This window comes from Podarcis melisellensis, assembly GCF_964234715.1.
Source record: "Podarcis melisellensis genome assembly, chromosome: 12".
NCBI lineage: Eukaryota > Metazoa > Chordata > Lepidosauria > Squamata > Lacertidae > Podarcis > Podarcis melisellensis.
In genome coordinates this window covers 1,238,887-1,259,410 of record NC_138544.1, presented here as the reverse complement: position 1 = coordinate 1,259,410, position 20,524 = coordinate 1,238,887, and the positions used below count along the sequence as shown (strand labels likewise).

Here is a 20,524-nt window from a genome sequence, read left to right as displayed (position 1 = left end):
GCATTACCTCAACATGCTGACACGAGGTATTTGCTAGAATGTACAGGAGGGGAGTATAGAAAGTTATAATGGTTAGAAGTTGCTGTAAGTTTTTTATGATATTTTTAGTCAGTGCTATTTCTCTAGAAAATGAAGTGCCAGAACTCGCCATGAATGCCTCTCTTCTAATGGCAATGGAGCCCATCTGAGACATGCTGGAACTGAGTTCCAGTGAGTTCCAGCTGAAAAGGCCCTGTTTTTAGTGATGGGCAAACTCAATTCAGGCATAGTTCTGTATTTTTTAGCTTTCTCAGTGAGCATTCAAGAAAAAAGCTTGACTATTTCTGAGGCTTCAACCCCAACTCCTAATGCTGGGGCATGAGCAATATTGCAATGTATATGCACCTTACTGTATTGCCTCCTGGGAATTGTAGTTCCCAGAACCAGACATGGCTAAGCTCTGCTAGAGATACCTTAGGGTTTAGCCACCCTTCTCTTATACCATTGCTTTCTCCTGGGGAAAACTGTTCTATAGTGTTCAGACTATAGTGTTCTATAGTCTATAGTGTTCAGACAGGAATTTGGGGTTTCTCCAGATTGACGTTTGCTCCAATTTAGCACTAAAGAGTGGGTTTTCTCTGGGAAAGGAGTGGAGCAAGGGGCAAAGCATTCAGAACCTGTGCCTAGAAAGTGCAGGTCAAGCGGAAAACCACTCCTGCGGTCTAGGCACCGGCAAGCAGAAGTGTGGGAAAGCCCTTCCACACCAAAAACAGAAGCGACTGGAAGCAAGAGAGCCTTATGATGGGTCAGCAGCAACAGTTGCAAGAAACAATGAGAAAGTTGTCCCAAGAGAACGCAGATATTCACCCAGTAAATGGCTGTCTGGTGAACTGATCTGTTTATGGGCTTCAGAACAGTCAATAAGTGTTTCATTAGGAGTAAGGGGGGAATATTCATGAATACTGGTGCAGATGGCTTTTGGTTTGAATAATATCACATTAATCATAAAACGTGTCATAAAGCAAAGTAAGGGGCTAACATTAAGGAATACACACTTTCCCAGTTTATAACGCACAGCTTCTGGCTCAGAATATAAAACAAGATTCTTCACATCCACATTGAATGGGCAGGTGCATGGGGAGTGTGCTTTATTCTTCCGGAAATCCAGAGGCACTTAGTTCTTAATACTAGATGTAGAAGTCCAGTCCAGAGACTTTGGTCCTCGGCACCATCACCCGTGGGAGTGCAGCACAGAAGCAGTGCAGATGAAAGCTGGGGAGTAGACTGAAATAACGTCCCAAACCTCCCTTTGCTGCCACCAGCTTGAGAAGGAAAAGTAGAGGAGAGAATCCAATCCCAGGGAAGTCCAACAACATCTGGAGGACCACAGATCCCCACTTTTTGACCTCCAGTATCAGTATGGCTCTGAAGACCAGGTGCTCTGAAAACCCAGGTATCACAAGTGGGACATTGAGCTCCTGTCATGCCCAGAGACATCCATTTGGCCACCATGAGAATTGAATGCCAGATCAGGTAGGCCTTTGGTCTGATCCAACAGGACTCTTCTTGTATTCTTCATTACACAGTGTTAAATCTCTTTGTCCTCTCAGCAGCTTTCAGTACTGTTGACCATGTGATGAAGGGCAGGGTGTAAATTTATGGCCATCTTGGCTGTGAGTCCTGGAAGACCTGCTCCCTGCATTACAGGCCTTTTTCTACCAGGTCTGGGAGGGCGGGGCCCAGACTGACTCCAGTTACAAAAGTTACTGAGCTACAAAAGTGGAGACTGCTCTTGGGCTCTAGTACAGTGGTACCTCAGGTTACATACACTTCAGTTAGAGACTCTGCTAACCCAGAAATGGTACCTTGTGTTAAGAACTTTGCTTCAGGATGAGAACAGATATTGTGCTCCAGCGGTGCGGTGGCAGCAGGAGGCCCCGTTAGCTAAAGTGGTACTTCAGGTTAAGAACAATTTCAGGTTAAGAACTGACCTGCGGAATGAATTAAGTTCTTAACCTGAGGTACCACTTTATTGTTTAGGAGTTGCTGTTGGGGGTAGTTGTTGCTGTTATTATTATTATTTATCTTTATTTTGGATCTCTTTATGATTTATGTGGAAATTGCTCACTTTGGTTCTATACTTTTTGATGTGTGAGTTATTGTTGATGACTTTGTGTTATGTTATGTGTTATCTATATTTATAAAATAGCTGAAATATACTATGAGTTATGGATGTGACCTGTAAAAATGTAATGGAGATAAGCAAGTGTAGCCCATTGCCATCGCTTTCCCCTCCCTGTTTCCGAATGCCTGCAGCCTTCCATCATGTATTATATTAATCCACCTAAATATAACAAGACTTAATGGCCATGCTGTGCTGTTGGGCTGTCCTGAAATGGAGCCCCTCCTTCATCCTGATGTGCTTCTTGGCCTCTCCCTCTCTCTCCCCCCCCCCAGGTGTGTGCCCAATCACTGTGAGCACGGAGGCAAGTGCACCCAGACGTGGGACAGCTTCTCTTGCAACTGTGATGCAACCCGATACAGTGGAGCCACGTGCCATAACTGTAAGTGATGCCTGGAGGGGTAAAATGGGCATAATGTTTCAGTTAATATCTTACTTCATTTTCTTAATGCTAAGCATCTCAGAGAAGAAAGTTAAAACATGCATATTTTTCTTGCATTCCTGAGGGGAGTATGTGTATTTGAAACGTGCTCAACCAGCATAACTTTTATTATACTAAGCTTGTCTGATTTTGTTCCTAATGCAAAATTTCTTGTCACTTCACCAAATGAGAATGCAAAACTATCTATACAATAAAGGGTTATTAACGTATTCTCTATTTTCTTGGAAAGGTTTTTAATGAAACTTTAGTGAGAGGGTATAGAGAAATTCTGAGTCATCTTGCATGTCACACTTCTGATTGTTTTACTTATATATCAAATGTCTTTTTGGGAAACTGTTGCCAGATAATGAAACTTCCAAAAAATTCCTTTAAAATGATATAGAATATGATAACCATATAAAAATGAAAAATGAATCTGTAGGTTGACATTTTCATGGAATTACTGGCACGGTCTAGTCATTGTTGAAATTACTATTAAGTTAAAAGCACTAAAAATATCTCCTTCTGAAATCAGTGAAACTTAAAACTGCTTCACATTTGCAAAAATGTTTCCAGTGTTATTGCATCTTAAGTGATCTTACAGTTTTCTCAAAAGAAAAAGGAAAGAATGATCCACACTTTTGGCCACAATCCAGAGCAAAACTAAACATTCTTAAGTCTATTTAGTTTAGTGGGTCTTTGTCAATTTAAACTGATTTTGTAAAAAAATTGTAAGAAAGTAAGAGTTGACACAGTCCTAAATGTGACCAATCAGAAATAATTATATTAAATTCAGTTGACCTTACCACCAAATCAGTGGGTAAGTCACATTGAGCTCAGTGGGGGTTGGTTTTAGGTTGGCAGGCAAAGGGTTGCCCTGCAGGCCTCTCTCCTTAAGTGCACCCTGCACAGCCGCCCCATTCTAAGTGGGACGCCAGGCCTCTGATCCCAGTCCCGGGTGTCCCATTGGGGCTCCCATGCTCTGGCCGTGCCCCAGCACAGGACCAAAAGACTGGCATTCTGCTGTCCCTCCCAGCTGGCTCACACCTGGGGGGGGGGCAGAAAACAGAAGCAAAACCTACCTTCTCCCTGCCCCCATGCATCAGGCACTCTTCCTTCTCCTCCGGTCGCAGCACTTCCGGAAGCTGGTTTCTGGAAGTACACCTGAGGCGCTGGCAGCAGAAGAGGAGGAGGAGGTCCGAGGGGGAGGGGAGCAGGTGGGGGATGGGCAGGGGCAAGTGCAGAAATGGAATTTCAGCACATTTCAAATTTTACAAATCCTTCTCCCTAAGAGCAAAACCTTTCAAATGGTATATTTTGTCCCCATCTACGATAACTGCTGGGCTCATTGCCTGGTATGAACTAAGTGTGATTTAGCATTCCAGAAATCCATTCCAGAAGCATTCCAATAACAAGACTGTTTAAATGCTGGTGAGGAAAGAGCACAGGAAGAGCATCATGGCCTCTGAAATTGCTTTATTACCCAAGGGGAAGGCACTCCCAGTAGCTCTGCATATTTCACTTAAGACATTTTCACCTATCTTCAATGAATAAAATATAAGAAAATTGAAGTGGTTGTTCTGCTTGCAGTGTTAGAAAAGGAATTTAGAGGCCAGTGTCCTGTTTTCTCGCCTCCTGCTGCTGCAATAAAGCCTCTGGAATGGCAAAAGTCTGGCTCATCAAGGGATAAGTAGCCACTGCAATGTTTACTCTTCTAATTCTTCCAGAATTTCAGACTAATGTCAGTCAGTCAGTCAGTCATATAGAGGATTTTATTTCATTTTTACAATGAGTCTAAAAACAGTTTCCTGCTGTTTGGGAAACAAAATCCCTTTCCAAAGTCAGACTTACCTGAAATGTTTCAGCATCATAACAGCACTTTGGTAAAATAAATCTTATGACACTTTTCTTTTTTCTCTGAGCCTTTAAGCCAGAAGAAGCTTTCCAGGCCATGTTATCTTACAAGCTTAAGATCCAGGAGCAGTTTTCTAAAACAGATCATGCTCCCTCCAGAGAAATTGGTGTCTGGGCCTGAATGTGGCAGTGTTCTGCAATTTTTAACCTTTAAGCTAGGTAACTCTGTTTTCGTACAACTGTAGAGTTGGAAGTGGTCCTGAGGGTCATCTAGTCCAACTCTCCATGGGGGCTCAAACCACCAACCTTCTGGTCAACTGTCTGATGCAATGACCCACTGTGCATGGTACTTTAAAAAGGGAAGTTTCAAAAAGTATGATCCAGTCCAAAGCCCAGACCTGGTAGAACATGAATTGACTGTTGGCATAAGAAGAGACATTAATGAACAGGCTGAAAAATAATACAAAAGTCTCTCTTAATTATTTGTGATTAAGAAAGATTATAAATGGATAAGGATGCTCTAGCTGTCCATCCAGAGACAAATACAAGTTTTCAAGACAGAGACTGTCAAGGTGGAGCATAACAGAACCCAAAATGGCAAAGATACCATTGAACACACACCAGAAAATTATTGGATGAGCAACTGAAAAAGCTCACAGCGGAGATGCATAACATGGTGGTGAACAAAAATGGATCAGAGAAAGATCAGAGCAAAGAATAAGCAGGACCTTCGGGGGGGGGGGATACTGATCAAGATCTGCCTGAGCAAGAGAGTGGAAAGGAAAAGCTGGAGGCGGCAGGTGATGAAATGGGAAGGACCTTCACACAGGTGCCTGGAAGAGGGAAACGGACAAACGTTGGAGTTGTGGGGCTGGAGGAGTGGAATGAAACCACTGACAGAGACAGTAAGGAACATCTTGAGATGGCAAAGACAGAGCTGAGAGAGAAAGGATCCTCAGCTAATTTAGAGAGGGGGAACCACCAAGCCTAGAAAAAGAATGGAAGAAGCCAAAATGGAAGGAACTTTTTTTCTAAATTAGGACGGGAAATCTTGGCCAACAGGAAATGGGTTTGGAAGATATGGAGCTGGGTACAAATTAATGAATATACAAGTAAATAACTATGGATTGTTATTCTAATAATGGATGTTGGAATTTATTGGAGATAAAATTGTCAAACCAGACTGGAGAAAATCTATTTTCAGGGCTGGAGTCAGGCATAGGTCACCAACAAAATGGTGAATCACCTGAGGCCAATGAAGTTAACTCTTTAGTCAAGGTAACAAAGCACAGCTCAGGCCTTGTGGTGCCAGCAACTCTTTCCAGGAGGTCTCGCCCTGATGGAGCGGTTGCGAGGCCTGGGGGTGCCTGTCTTCCCAGTGCCCACCAGGACTCCTCCTCTCCAGGCTGTTTCCCATGCAGTCTTAGGCTGTCTGCCCCTTTCATTCCTCAGTGTGTTCTAGGGGGAGACCAGAGGGGAGGGGAGCTGGTCTCAGCAGGAGGGGGAGATCTTTGTATCCCAGTGGTGTCCCACAATCATAGCTCTGCAAAGTCCTCAAGGATTAAAAGCAGTAAGTCACGGGTCATAAAATGGCTGGGAGTGGGAACATGTGTACTGTATATATATATATAGAGAGAGAGAGAGAGAGAGAGAGAGAGAGAGATATTTCTGAAAGTAGATTTGCACTGCAAGCCTTGAAGTTAACTAGTTAGTTTTTTGCAACTTCAGAGAATCCTGCACCACCAGGAGTCAGTTAACAGGAAGAAATGCAAACAGATGATGTGTTGCTTGATTTTGCTCATTTAAGATAAGGCTTGCACAAACATTCTGCCTTTGTTTCAATGTGATTAAAGTGCTAATGGAGAAAATACACCGATCCAGTCTCCAAATGTCAACTCCATTTAGTGCCCTAGGTGCCTAATGAGCTTTGATGATTTTTCTCCTAAAATGTAAATCTTTACCCTATTAGGAAAGAATACTCTGAATATTGTGAATAATGAGTTAATTGCCTCTAGAGTGATTTTAAGGGGAAAAATTGGATCACATCCTCTATTCACTGCACATTATAATTAGAATGGACAATGGGCTAATTGTGATACTACTTTAAAATCATAGCCAGATTTGACCATCAGGAAAACAACAATGTATAAACAACATAGACTATAATTTGCATGCTGGAGCTATTTAGACTCCTGCAGGTTTCCTATCGATTAGTTGGCACCATTTGGGATTCCACTCCGTACACAGTGAAACAATTACGTAGGAAACTACAAAAATACCTTTATCAATTTTAAACTTTTTATAAATAAAATTACACAATTTAACATTTTTTTTTCATATGCAAAGTGCTGTCATGGCACTCAAAACACACATGCACTACAGTCCAAATAGATATCTTTGAAACAGAAAAGGCTGCATTTCATTTAATAGCAATGAGGCTGCTGTGCTCTATATGCAAGAAAAAACTTAAAGGCATAATTTATAAGGATAATACATGAAAGACTTTGTGGACAAAGACAATCTGGAGACAGTAAAGTCTGCAAAATGTCTAGCATCTGGCATTAAAGGTGCTCTCTGAGTTTTAATTTGTATTATCTTGTGTTTTGGAATTTTACCTACTCTGTTACACTTTAGGTTTGATATATTCCACATATAAATGACAATAAATGGTGAATGATGCAAATGAATTGCTGTCTGTCTTCCTGTCCTAAGGAGAGCAAAGTCATCTGTTTCGTAGCCATGAAAACAAAATGTGGGTTCTTGGACTTCCAGCCTGATATAATACCTCGGACAATGTGTGGCCTCTGATATTATGGACAGCAGGAAAGAAGAATTCTTTGAGTTTGTTTTTCAGAGTAGCCTGGAACATTTTCATCAAGGGAACCCAGCTACACAAAGATGTCCAGGATGGGCAGTCACCTCAGTTTTGGTTTCTTTTAGATTTTCATTTTTCCAATGTTCAGTTCTCCACATTTCCACATCAATTTGCAAATTATCTTATGGCAAGCCTTAATGAACATTCATAAGCATTTTAGCACAGATTAATTCTAAGTTACACATTTTTGTGTGTAATTCTGTCTGACATGCACACTCTTGCAACATCATAATTTCTTGCATATTATTTTCACTAATCTTTGCACACTTTACCGCAATATATGCACTTTTCTGCACATTACTTGGTTGGAGAACTGCATCACAAAACTTGGAGTGCTAAGAATTCTGAAGGATGGCAGTGTCTTTGTTTGCAGATTGTTTAAAGTTAGCCTTTAAATGTGAACTGAATTGATTCTTCTCCCCCATCTCTAGTAGTTCCTCACAGGGGCGCCACAGCGATCTGCCCATGGAGTCCACCTGGTGGACACAAGCCCCACGCTGCCATTTTGGGCAGTGGGGGCCCTGAGCCACCGTGTTGCTCCCAGGAGACATGCGTGGCTCAGGCGCACTGCAGGCCAGGCCCCGCGGTAAGTGCCGCCCCCGTGGTGTGCCATTTTGTCCCCCCCTCAGGGATGACACCCGGGGTGGACCGCATGCCCTGCACCCTCCTTCCTATGCCCCTGATTGCAGTTTGCTTTCTGACTCCCTCCCTCCATGGCTGGACTTAAAGATAAAAGATCTCTACCTAGCAACTGTGTTTGGAAGCCTGTGATATTATCTCTCTGATTCTTTTGACCACAACACTTATTTGAAACAATTCTACATGCTTCCCATAAGGCTGTTGTGTCCACAATATGAATCTGATGCCTTCTCTGTTATTGTAAAGCACCAAAGCTGCTGCAAGCAAAGGCTCAAGCAAAGGCTCAGTCAGCTGCTTGTGGCTGGAAAGCCAAACAGGATGTTTGTGACTGTTGCCATGGGAACAAAGGGGCAGTCCATTCTGTACTGAGCACTGGATGTTAGCTCAGTGTGTGTGTGTCATATGACCCGTACTGGAAGTACATGAGTGGAGTCTATTCTTACTGCTGTTGAGTGCAGACATGTTTTCTCTGTACTGATATAAGAGACAGGAATAAAAGATGTAAATAGATTTCTGTCTGCTTCTTTCCCCTCCCTGGGGGACACCAAAGGGGAGAGAGGATGAACGGTGTGTTCCTCTCACACATCTGAGAAGAATCGCCGAGACCTAGCTGCTTATCTGCCAGGAGTAGCAGCGGGGAGGTCGCCAAGGAATATCTGCCGGTGCCTACGCTGTGGCACATCCCTCTGACCGAGGCAGAATTCCAACATTCTCTTGGGAAATCAAGTTTTGCAGCCTGGTCACAACCATTTTTACTTGGCGCTGGGAGGGGACCAAGGCTTGAAATGCCTGAATTGGTCATACTCACATTGCAAGAAGAGTTTGTCTTACTTGAAGATTAATGGGCTTTTTCAATTATCTTTCTTTAATGTGCTACTTGCTGCTTCTGCAGAAATGTCAATCCACTTTAGTTAGCTCTCATTTATAAACAACCACTGAACAGGAAAATAGTATTGTTGTGGTTATTAGTTATTTTTGCTATTTATTGTATAAATGCATAAATAGACAGCATTTCACCAAGATGTGCTATTGGTGTATCACCTTTATGTACTCCAAAAACCAGCCAATGAAAAGCTTACACCAACACTGGTGACCACAAATATGGCTCACATTAATACTAGTGTTTTCTAAGCACATTTTTGGTCTCAGGATGTTGCTAAATTGCAGGCAGCAGTCAAGTCAGGAGGAGGCGACAGGGGAATGAAGAGTTTTTCAGTTCAAATGATACCTTACTTTGGGGGTGAATGCTAATAGTTATGGTTCCTTTAAGATTATTTTAATGAAAATTTTAAAGCGCAAAATGAAGTGTAAATGCACAGTTGCAATAATTAAGTTGACAAAAAGGGAAGCTTCTCTAATCAGTGCTATTAGGGCAGAGTTAGTAAGTGTGAAATTCTGTTCTGACCTAGCTGTGGATTTTCATTTTATTACAAGAGGACTTTGGGAACAATGTAATGATAACACACAAGGCAGTTTTTCAATGAGTATTTAAAGATAACCCAACACTCTGTCAGATTCATCCATAATGAATCATTTGTAGCATGGCCATAATTTGATATTGGACTAGCACTGGAGGAGACCCAGAGGGTGTGAATGTGTGGGTGGCCATCCTATAATACTTCCCATGAGCATTCTGTGAGAAAGGTCAGAGGGTGGAGCTGCAGAAGTGATCAGCAACAGACAACCTTTACCAAAATATTTTTTAAATGTAATAATTTGTATTAAATTTTCTATTTTACAAACAAGGTAAACATTTTACCAACATTTAACTATCTTCCCTTCTTCTCCTTCCATGGTTCATTTGGCATATCTTCCATTCCTGCATATTTTACCGTAAGCATTCATGTCAGTTTTCCATTTTTATTCCATTCAGACATTATTTACATTGTTGAATTTATCTTAATGCTGCCAGCATTTTCAGCTTTGTACAATTATTTTCCATATATTCAATAATTTCCACTCTTCTTCTTGCTCTCTTGTTCTATGTGTTAAACCTGCAAGTTCTGCATATTCTCACATCTTAAGTTGTGAGTCCTCTTTATCTGGGACCTCACTCACTTTCCATTTGGGGGCTAACGAAACAAGGGCTGCTGTTGTTGCATACATAAACAGGCTTTTCTGACACCTGGAAAATTCTGTCTGGGTTATTCCCAATAAGAAGGACTCTGGTCTTTTGGGGAAGGTGATTTGAAACTTTTTTTTAACTCATTGTAAATCATATCCCAATATTATTTTACCTTTCTACATGTCCACCACATACAAAAAAAGGTTCCCTCGGTTTCTTTACATTTCCAACATGTGTCTGATTCTACTTTATACATCTTAGCCAACCTACTTGGAGTTAGATACCATTTATGAATCATTTTCAAATGATTCTATTTCAGTGAATAACATGCAGTAAATATCAAATCATTTTTCCAGAGCTTCTTCCAGAGGTTTAAATCTATAATGTGCCCTGTATCTATTGCCCAGTGTGTCATTGAAGCTTTAAGTAGCTCGTCTTTTGTTTCCCATTCTAATAGAAGGTTGCACATTCTAGACAGAAGTTTATCCTTGTTTTGTAATAATTCTCTTTCAAATTGTGAGCTTTGGTCCAAAACCCCATTTTTTAAAAATCTGTCTTAAACATATCGTGTAACTGGTGTTATTGTAACCAGTTCGCAACCTTTACCAAAATCTAACCAATGTTTAGAGACAATCCTCCTGCACAACCTCCACCACAGCTGACAGACCTCTGCATCTGGACAACCTTATAATGGACCGCTTTGTGGAGTTAAAAGAATTTAGTTAGTAACAACTGTCAGGAATGTGGCTCCCAGAGCGCAGCGGAAGAGTTGGCCTCAGAAATTGAGCTAAGCGAGCAAGGGGCCGACTCTGCAGATGAGAGCTGGCTGTCAGAGTCTAGAAAGGGCAGCCCGGCCCCCCTCCTTCCCAGGGAAGACGCTGTTAGCTCCCAAGGAGAGGAAGAGTTGGAAGGTGGCCAGAGCGTTGCCAGGCAGCAGAAGATAAGCCAGAGTCTGAGACTGGGTCTTCTGGGAGCGGGGAGTAGGCAGGCAAGCCATTCAGTCCCCGTACTAGGAGACTGGATAAGCTCAGAGTACAATGGAAGGGAAGGAGAAGAAAGGGGGGATTTTGGTGTCCTCCCTGTTGGGGGAGGAACGATGATTCAGACTGATCAACTACTGTCAATGCGAGCAGGTGGGAAGACGTGCTCTGGAGGTGTGGGTTTTTTGTAAATAAACTTGCTTAAGAACTAACAGAGAGTCATTGCTGCTTATCAGGCTGCTTGCCTGCCAGAGATCATTATAGCAACACTATTTGGTAGAACAGTTAATGGGGTGAATCCTCAGGTGGATGCTTCTCCAAATTTCAGCTGTCCCCTAAAATCAGATTTTAAAAACTATTCATGCCAGTGTGTGTGTGTTTAATTGTAGGAAACAGGAGTTGCACTTCTCTGAGTCTATTATTATAGTCAGTGCTTTTTCTAAAAAAATGTTTATGGGTACTCTCATTTTGACTCAAGGAAATCACCATTTTATAGTTCAAATCGGGGGGGGGGAATACAGTAAAGTGGACAAAAGTACAAAGATTCACAAAACGTTTAGAGGTGTGCGGACCCCCAGAAAAAAGCACTGATTATAGTAGGCTGTGTCTTAAGCATTAGCTTTGTCATGCAGCCAATATAGAGTAAGGTAAGCATCCTGCAACATGGTCTGCACAGGTCAAGCATCCCATTTGCTGTGAGTCACTAATAGCTCTGCCAGGGTTATTGGTCTTCATTGGGAATGTGAGGGTATGACTAGAGTGGAGGATTGGGGAGGGGGGACACTGAATTGGGGGCAAAAAAAGAGGAATTGGAGAAGCAGGTGCTGAAGTCCTTCCTCGCAGCATATGGTCTTTCACAGGCTTTTAAAGCTAGTATTCTGGAGAAATGGATACCAGAGGGTCTGTTAAAAGGTATATGTCAGGGAACTGACATCTAAAGCGCCGCAGGTGCAAAGGCTCCCTGAGGTTGAGAGAGCAGTAGCAGCGGAAGAGGGAACCAGTAGAGGGCGAGCAAGAACTCCAAGGGAAAGTGAGTCGGAGGGATGGCTCAGAGACGCTTCAAGCGAAACCAGTGGGGAGGTCTCAGGACCTCCTATAGGGACACCCACACCTCGACGGAAACTGTCACGCCGAGAGGCCAGACGACGTGTTTCCGTTAAGGAGCTTTTATGTTGGAAACGTTTCCGAAAGCAGCCACTTTCGGATTCTACTAGTGATTGACGCAGCCATGCTGGAGGGGCTCCGTCACAGGCAGAGGTTTGAAAACCTGATCAAACTCTGAGGGACTTGCATTTTACGCACAAGCAGCTCATCGTCCCATCTCAGCAATCCGAAAGTCACCGAAAGCCAGCTTGTGCAGAGAGAAGCATCATGAGCAACCCAGCCGGAACCGGGGGTGCAGGAGCAGCTGGAGGGGGTCCAAGCCTGGAAGAAAGGTACAGAGCGTTGGAGATCCAGTTGGCGCTGCAAACGGCGAGGCTTGAGGAGAGGAGGGCTCAGGATGCAGAAAAGGGAAAGGAGAAAACCACCCCGCTCGCCAGAAAGGTACCAGGATTGGTGCAGAAATTCGGGGGGGATCCCAGGAACTATCATGCCTTTAGAACAGAGATGCAATACGCTCTAAACTTGCAGTTTGATGACTTCCCCGACGAGGAATCGCGAGTGGCGTATGTGATTGGCCATCTCGAATCCGGGGCGAAAGATTGGGTTAGACCCCTGATGGCAGCGAATAATGAGATCTTAAAGGACACGAGGAAGTTTTTTCGTGCCATGGACCTGATGTTTTCCAGCGATATTGAGCAGGGGGTGGTGCGAAGGCAGTTAATGGCTTGCCAGCAAGGAAGCAGATCTGTCTGTGAGTACTGGACTGAATTTACTATGCTGATTCATAAATTGGGGTGGGACCTATCGGCGGAGCCCATCCAAATGCTTTTCGAAGAGGGGCTTTCTTCAACCGTCAAAGATGAGCTTTCCCGGGGGCCCAGGGCGGAGTCTATGGACCAATTAACCAAATCTGCGCTGGCCATAGGAGCGCGCCAGGAGGCGAGGGCTTTGGAAAGGCGGGAAGGGAAAGGAGACCGTTGGAGGGAGTTCCGCATTCCAGACATTCCAGAGCCATCTTTCCCGCCGGCAGAGCCGATGGAAGTTGGAACAGCGCGGGCGCGCGCAGTTTCAAATCCCAGTGAAGGGCGGAAGAAGGAGGGAAAGAGCGCCAAGAGATGTTATCTCTGCCAACAGCCAGGGCACTTTGCCAGAGTCTGCCCACAAAGAAAGGAATGGCAAGGGATGGCAGGAGCTGTTGGGGGAAAGGAAGAGGAAAGCAAGGAGCAAGTAAAAGCCAACGCCTGGCTGCCACCGTCGGGGCACAGCAGCCAGGCCAAAGAGCAATGAAAGTGCCCATGCCAGAACCTCCCAGACCTGCTTTAGTGATAGAGGTGTTACTAGAACTGCCAAACGGACACCCACTAAAGGTCAAGGCGCTTTTGGATTCAGGCAGCTCCTGTAATTTCATGAGTAAGGAGTTTGCAGCTGAGCACCAGATACAGACCATCCCTTTAAGTAACCCCTTGCAGGTGACTACGATTGACGGCAGAGAGCTGTTGGGGGGAGAAGTTAGCCAACAGACTGTCCCGATGATAATGAGAGTGGCAAGGCACACCGAACAGATAGCGTTTAATGTGGCCATCCTGGGAGGAGCGCCCATCATTTTGGGGATGAGCTGGCTGGCGCTACACGATCCGCTAGTGGGCTGGCATCAGAGGGTGGTCTCCTTTGGGTCAGCGCATTGCCTAGAACACTGCAAGGAGGGGAAGGTCTCGGGAGGAGACAGAGTCACCCTAGCGGGGATGGAAGTGATGGGCAAAGGGAAGGTGCCCCCGCAATACGCAGATCTGAGCAACGTATTCAGCGAAAGGGAAGCAGACAAACTGCCACCGCATAGACCCTTTGACTGTCAAATCAACCTACTCCCAGGGGCCCAACTCCCAGTAGGCAAGCTGTACGCCATGTCAGACAGGGAGATGCAGGAGCTGAGGGAGTTCATTGACAAAAACTTGAAGCGAGGTTTCATCAGAGAGTCCCGAGCGGTGGGGGGCAGCCCAGTGTTCTTTGTGGACAAAAAGAACACAGACAAACCGAGACTGGTGTGTGATTTCAGGGCCCTCAATGCAGTGTCGGAGCCCCTGGCTTTCCCTATGCCCCGAATTGACGACATTTTGACCAGAGTAAGGAAGGGAAAGATTTTTACAAAACTGGACCTGCGGGGGGCGTACAATCTGATACGCATAAGGAAGGGAGATGAATGGAAGACCACCATGTTTACCCCTTTGGGAGCCTTTGAATACCTCGTTATGCCCTTCGGTCTACAAGGGGGCTCCGCCTGTTTTCAAGCTTTTATAAACCACGTTCTGGGACCTTTGCTCTACAAGAACTGTGTGGCCTTTTTAGACGACGTGTTGGTGTATTCGGAAGATGAGGAACAGCATGTGAGGGACGTTCGAGAAGTGTTGGGCAGGCTGCAAGCCAACCAGCTGTGGGTGAAACTGGAGAAGTGCCAGTTTCATACCAAGGAGGTGGAATTCCTGGGGTACCGCTTGTCAGACAAGGGATTGGCCATGGATCCCGGCAAGGTTCAAGCGGTACTGGAATGGAAGACACCGAAGACCAAGAAGGACGTGCAAAGATTCTTGGGGTTTGGGAACTTTTATCGGAAGTTCATCAAGAACTTTGCCCACTTGACGGCGCCCATCACCGACTGCCTCAGCAGCAAGAAGAAATTTGTTTGGACGGTGGAGGCGGATCGAGCCTTTGAAGAACTGAAAAGGGCTTTCGCCTCGGAAGAACAACTTCTGCATGTGGATTTACAAAAACCCATGAGAGTGGAAACAGATGCATCCGACCGGGCTATAGGGGCGGTCCTTCTTCAACCGGGGAGGAGTGCGTCGGAGTGGAGACCGTGTGCATTCTTCTCGCGGAAACTGAATAAGTCCGAGAGGAATTACACGGTGTATGACAGGGAACTACTTGCCATTCACGAAGCATTCCGGAGGTGGAGACATTTATTAATTGGGGCACAACACAAGGTGCAAGTGTGCACCGACCACAAAAATTTAGAGTATTGGAGAACAGCTCGAGTGCTCAACCAACGACAAGTGAGATGGGCACAGGAATTCTCCAAATTTAACTTTGAGATTTGTTATGTGCCAGGCCCAGAAAACGTCAGGGCGGATGCGCTCTCACGCAAACCAGAATATTGGGAAGGGGAGGAGGTGATCGAAGAGAGACATGTCATCCCGGAGGACCGCTGGGTGTGTGGGGCGGCGCTGGTGGGGCAACGGGAACTGGTGGAGGAAACGGAAAATGATGAATATGCCCAGGATAAGCTCAGAGGTCTCAGGGGGGAGGGCGAGAGCCCCGGAGGTTTTGAGGAAAGAAATGGGGCATTGTATTACAAAGGGGCACTGTATATACCCGAAGGTGAATTGAGGGGGAGAGTACTCAAGCAGTTGCATGATAGCCCCACGGCGGGACATTTTGGGCAACACAAAACCATGTGGTTGGTTACCAGGGAATTTTGGTGGCCTAAGGTGAGGGAAGATGTAAGGGAGTATGTAAGAGGGTGTGACCAATGTCAGCGAGCCAAAGGGGAAAGAAGGGCGCCGGCAGGGTTATTAGAACCTTTACCCACACCAGAACGGCCTTGGGAAGCGATATCAATAGATTTTATGACGGATCTGCCAAGGTCCAAGGGGAAAACAGCCATCATGGTAGTAGTAGACCTGTTAACTAAGATGTGCCATTTTGTAGCATGCTCACATGCAGTCACAGCGGAAGAAACGGCGAAGTTGTTTGTGGAACATATCTTTAGGTTGCACGGGGCTCCCTCGAGGGTGATCTCAGATCGAGGCAAACAATTTACTTCCAGGTTCTGGAGGAAGCTCATGAGCTTGCTACACGTGGAAGTTAATTTTTCAACTGCCCGGCACCCTGAAACCAACGGGCAGGCGGAAAGGGCAAATGGCATTCTTCAACAATATCTTAGGTGTTATGTCAATGACAGAGAGAACGATTGGGTCGAAAAGTTGGCGTTGGCAGAATTTGCCTACAATAATGCGGAGAATGTGTCCACAGGGATGAGTCCCTTTTTGGCTAATTACGGGTGTCACCCCAGGGCATTTCCAGGGGAAGGAGGGGAGAGATGGAGCGTTCCAGCGGCTGAACATTTTGTAGAAGAGATGGAAGCCATCCATCAGCAGCTCCAGCTCAACTTAGAAAGGGCCAAGGCACAATATAAGAAGCAGGCAGACAAGAACAGAAGGGAAGGTGAAACCATAAGGGTGGGGGATCAAGTGTGGTTGTCAACCCAAGGGTTGCCGTTCAAAGGAGGTTGTAAGAAACTGAGGCCCAGAAGATTGGGACCCTTTGAGGTGATTCAGCAGGTCAACCCGGTAGCTTTCAAACTCCGATTACCCAACCACATGAAATTGCACCCAGTGTTCCACAGGTCGTTACTGTCACCATACAGGGGGGGACGTGAAGGGGAGCACGTCAGGGGACCAGCCTTGGAAGAGAGGGAACGCCGCAACCATGTAGCGGAAATCCTCGATTCCAGTTGGAAGGGTAATCAGGTGGAGTATTTGGTGGCGTGGGAAGGGGAACCGGAGTCAGAAAACACCTGGGTAAGTGCAGAGGAAGTCAATGACGAGGTTTTAACAGAAACGTTCCACCAAAGGTTCCCGAGGAAACCTCAGCCTATAGCAAGGTTTAGGAGGGAGTATTTCGGCACCACCGATGAGGAAGAGGAAATGGAAGGGTTCACGGAGTCGGAGTTGGAAGATGGAGTGGACTCTGATGACGAAGAGTACCTAGAGAGTAGGAACAGCAACAAGTGGAAGGAAGTGTTCGCGACGTCGGAAGATGAGGGAGGTTCTTTCAGGGGTTTTACCTCCTCACCGCCAGTAGGAGAGGAGACGGGAGGGGGTGAAGGGGGCCCTGGAGGGGAGGTGGATGTCAGGGAACTGACATCTAAAGCGCCGCAGGTGCAAAGGCTCCCTGAGGTTGAGAGAGCAGTAGCAGCGGAAGAGGGAACCAGTAGAGGGCGAGCAAGAACTCCAAGGGAAAGTGAGTCGGAGGGATGGCTCAGAGACGCTTCAAGCGAAACCAGTGGGGAGGTCTCAGGACCTCCTATAGGGACACCCACACCTCGACGGAAACTGTCACGCCGAGAGGCCAGACGACGTGTTTCCGTTAAGGAGCTTTTATGTTGGAAACGTTTCCGAAAGCAGCCACTTTCGGATTCTACTAGTGATTGACGCAGCCATGCTGGAGGGGCTCCGTCACAGGCAGAGGTTTGAAAACCTGATCAAACTCTGAGGGACTTGCATTTTACGCACAAGCAGCTCATCGTCCCATCTCAGTATATATTTGAAAATATTGGTGGAACTTTAATATTGCCAGTGTAGTACTTCTTTATATATATATTTTAAAAACCTACAAGTATTTCCAGGGCACAACATTAAAAAGAACATATAATTAGTAGGAGAGACTTTTGAGATTCTTTATATAGGGAGCAAAATCCTTATTGGGGATTAATCACTGCCTGAGACTGACTTTGCATGTAAAATCTGAAAATTAATTAGCTCTTTTTTAATCTTTTCCATTAAAAACACTCGGTCCAAGTTTATTGCTTACTTCACTGTTTTAAAATAACTGCTTAGCTGCAAAAAAAAGTATTTGGACATTTATATTAAAATTCAGTTGCAACTCTAAGAAATAGCATATTTTCAAGAAGATTTGTAATTCTGTGTGTTCAGCATGAGAAGTAATGCAAATAGGTAGGCACAAATAAGGGGCTACATAATGAGCATTTTTGCCTTAAACCTTTGATGGAGGATGGTACATGGTACATAGGATAATCCCATTTCAACATTCCGTAGGAAAATATATTATCCAGTGTTTTGCAAAACTCTGTTACTCTCATTTGCAAGTTAACTGAATGATAGCATTGTTGGCCTGTTAACCAGTCTTTTAATCCCTAAATTTAGGGAGGGAAACCCCAGGTTTGAGGGTGCCCAGGAAAGGTGGTGCCTCATTATTACCTTGGGAAATAAGTCTGGAATCTTTTCATTTTTTTAATAATAATATTTATTTAAAAAAATTTAAACAGTAAAAAAACATACAGAGTAACATATAATTTTCCAATATCCACATTTCATTCTCCTCCTTGGACTTCCTCACGACTCTCGTTCCTGCATTCCAAACTCTTAAATTTTACCAGCAAATTATTAACTTGTTTCAATTCTTATAGTACAATTTTCCAATATTAAATCTCAAATTTTAGAAAATTTAAACCACAATTCTAAAAACTTAGTTTTAACATAATATATATCCAAAATTTGTCTTTCCTGTTAATAGCATTTAGATTCTTATTCCTTTTAACTAGCTTGTTGGTACCATGTTGTTGCTAATCTTACATCTTTCTTAACATTCATACAATTTGCAATGTTTTTGTAAATAGTCCTTAAATTTCTTCCAGTCCTCCTCCACCAGTTCTTCTCCCAGGTCTCGGATTCTGCCAGCCATTTCCGCCAGTTCCATATAGTCCATCAGTTGCATCTGCCATTTCTCCAGTGTGGGCAAATCTTGAGTCTTCCAGTATTTAGCAATGAGTATCCTTGCTGCTGTTGTAGCATACATAAAAAAAGTTCAGTCTTTCTTTTGCACCCTCTGGCCGACAATGCCCAGAAGAAAGGCCTCTGGTTTCTTAGGAAAGGTATACTTAAATATCTTTTTCAGCTCATTATATATCATTTCCCAGAAAGCCTTAACTCTAGGGCAGGTCCACCAGAGGTGAAAGAACGTTCCTTCAGTTTCTTTACATTTCCAACATTTATTATCTGACAAATGGTACATCTTTGCAAGCTTGACTGGGGTCATGTACCACCTGTATATAATTTTCATAATATTTTCTTTCAAGGCATTACATGCCGTGAATCTCAGGCCGGTGGTCCATAACTTTTCCCAGTCAGCAAACATGATATTGTACCCTATGTCCTGTGCCCATTTTATCATAGCTGATTTGACCGTTTCATCTTGTGTGTTCCATTTTAGCAACAAGTTATACATTCTTGAAAGTATCTTAGAACTGGGTTCTAACAATTCTGTTTCTAACTTTGATTTTTCCACCTGGAATCCTATCTTTTTGTCCAACTTAAAAACTTCTTTAATCTGAGCATAATGTAACCAATCTCGCACTTTCCCCTTTAGTTTCTCCAAACTCTGCAACCTCCAGTTATCTCCATCTTTTTCTGTTATTTCCCAATATTTCGGCCATTTGGCCTCCATATTTTCGGGGCCTTAGCTTCCATTGGTGATAACCACCTTGGGGTCTTACTTTCCAATAAGTCTTTATATTTTGTCCAGACATTGAACACTGCTTTTCTGACAACATGGTTCTTGAATGCCTTATGTATTTTAACCTTGTCATACCACAGATATGCATGCCATCCAAAAGCATTGTTAAATCCTTCCAAGTCTAAAACATCCGTGTTTTCAAGAAGCAGCCAGTCCTTCAACCAGCAGAAAGCTGCTGATTCATAGTACAACTTTAAGTCTGGCATGGCAAAGCCCCCTCTTTCTTTAGCATCAGTTAATATCTTAAACTTAATTCTGGGCTTTTTGCCCTGCCAGACAAATTTAGATATATCTCTCTGCCACCTCCCAAAACACTCCATTTTATCCACAGTCTGCAAAGTTTGAAACAAAAACAGCATTTTTGGCAATACATTCATCTTAATAGCAGCAATACGTCCTGTCAAGGAAAGTTTCAGTCTTGACCAAACTGGAATCTTTTCAAACTGCACTGCCTGCCACCAATAAGTTTCTTCTCCTCACTTCTTATTTTCAGTCCCTTGAAGAACTTTTTATTGTGAGCTAGACCTACTCAACTGTATTATTATTTTGTATTTTTTTAATGCTATTTTGTATATAAATCAATTGATCTGTGGCCTATCCCCCCCCCCAAAAAAAAAATCACTTTGGCAAAGTTTTCCTGCCTTGGAGTAATCCTAATATGTCATGGGTACCTAGATAAGTGTCTGTTAAAATCCCTCCCTTTTCAGGAACATAGAATCATATCATTGCAGGGATGAAAGGGACCCTGTGGGTCATCTAGTCCATCCCCCGCGATGCAGGAATCTCAACTAGACCATCCATGGCAGCTGCCATTTGGCCTCTGCTTAAAAGCCTCCAAGCAAGGAGAGCCCACCATTTCCTAGGGAGTCCATTCCACTGTGGCTATATTTGAATTAATTAACATACTGCCAAACAAATGCGACTAGCTTCCCCACCAGTTCTCTTTCCAGTTATTTCTAATGACTGCTGCCAGTGGCTTCATCTGGGCTGGCCCAAGACCTTTTGGCACCTGAGGTGAACCACCGAATGGTGCCCCCACCTCCCTACACCAGGAGCGGCAATGGAGACCTGCATCCTGGCGCCTGAGGGGGTCACCTCCCCTTTCCATAACGGTTTA

The 20,524-nt window shown here is 44.3% G+C and overlaps 1 protein-coding gene across 2 annotated transcripts in view; it reads left to right on the top strand.

Moving 5' to 3' along the window:
* Nucleotides 1-20,524, top strand: part of CNTNAP2 (contactin associated protein 2) — a 1,023,642-nt gene that overhangs the window by 693,217 nt on the left and 309,901 nt on the right. For both annotated transcript variants that reach the window (XM_081931012.1, XM_081931011.1), the window contains one exon: nucleotides 2,437-2,543. In XM_081931012.1, coding sequence (XP_081787138.1) covers nucleotides 2,437-2,543 — 107 coding nt within the window. The remainder of the gene's footprint in view (nucleotides 1-2,436; nucleotides 2,544-20,524) is intronic.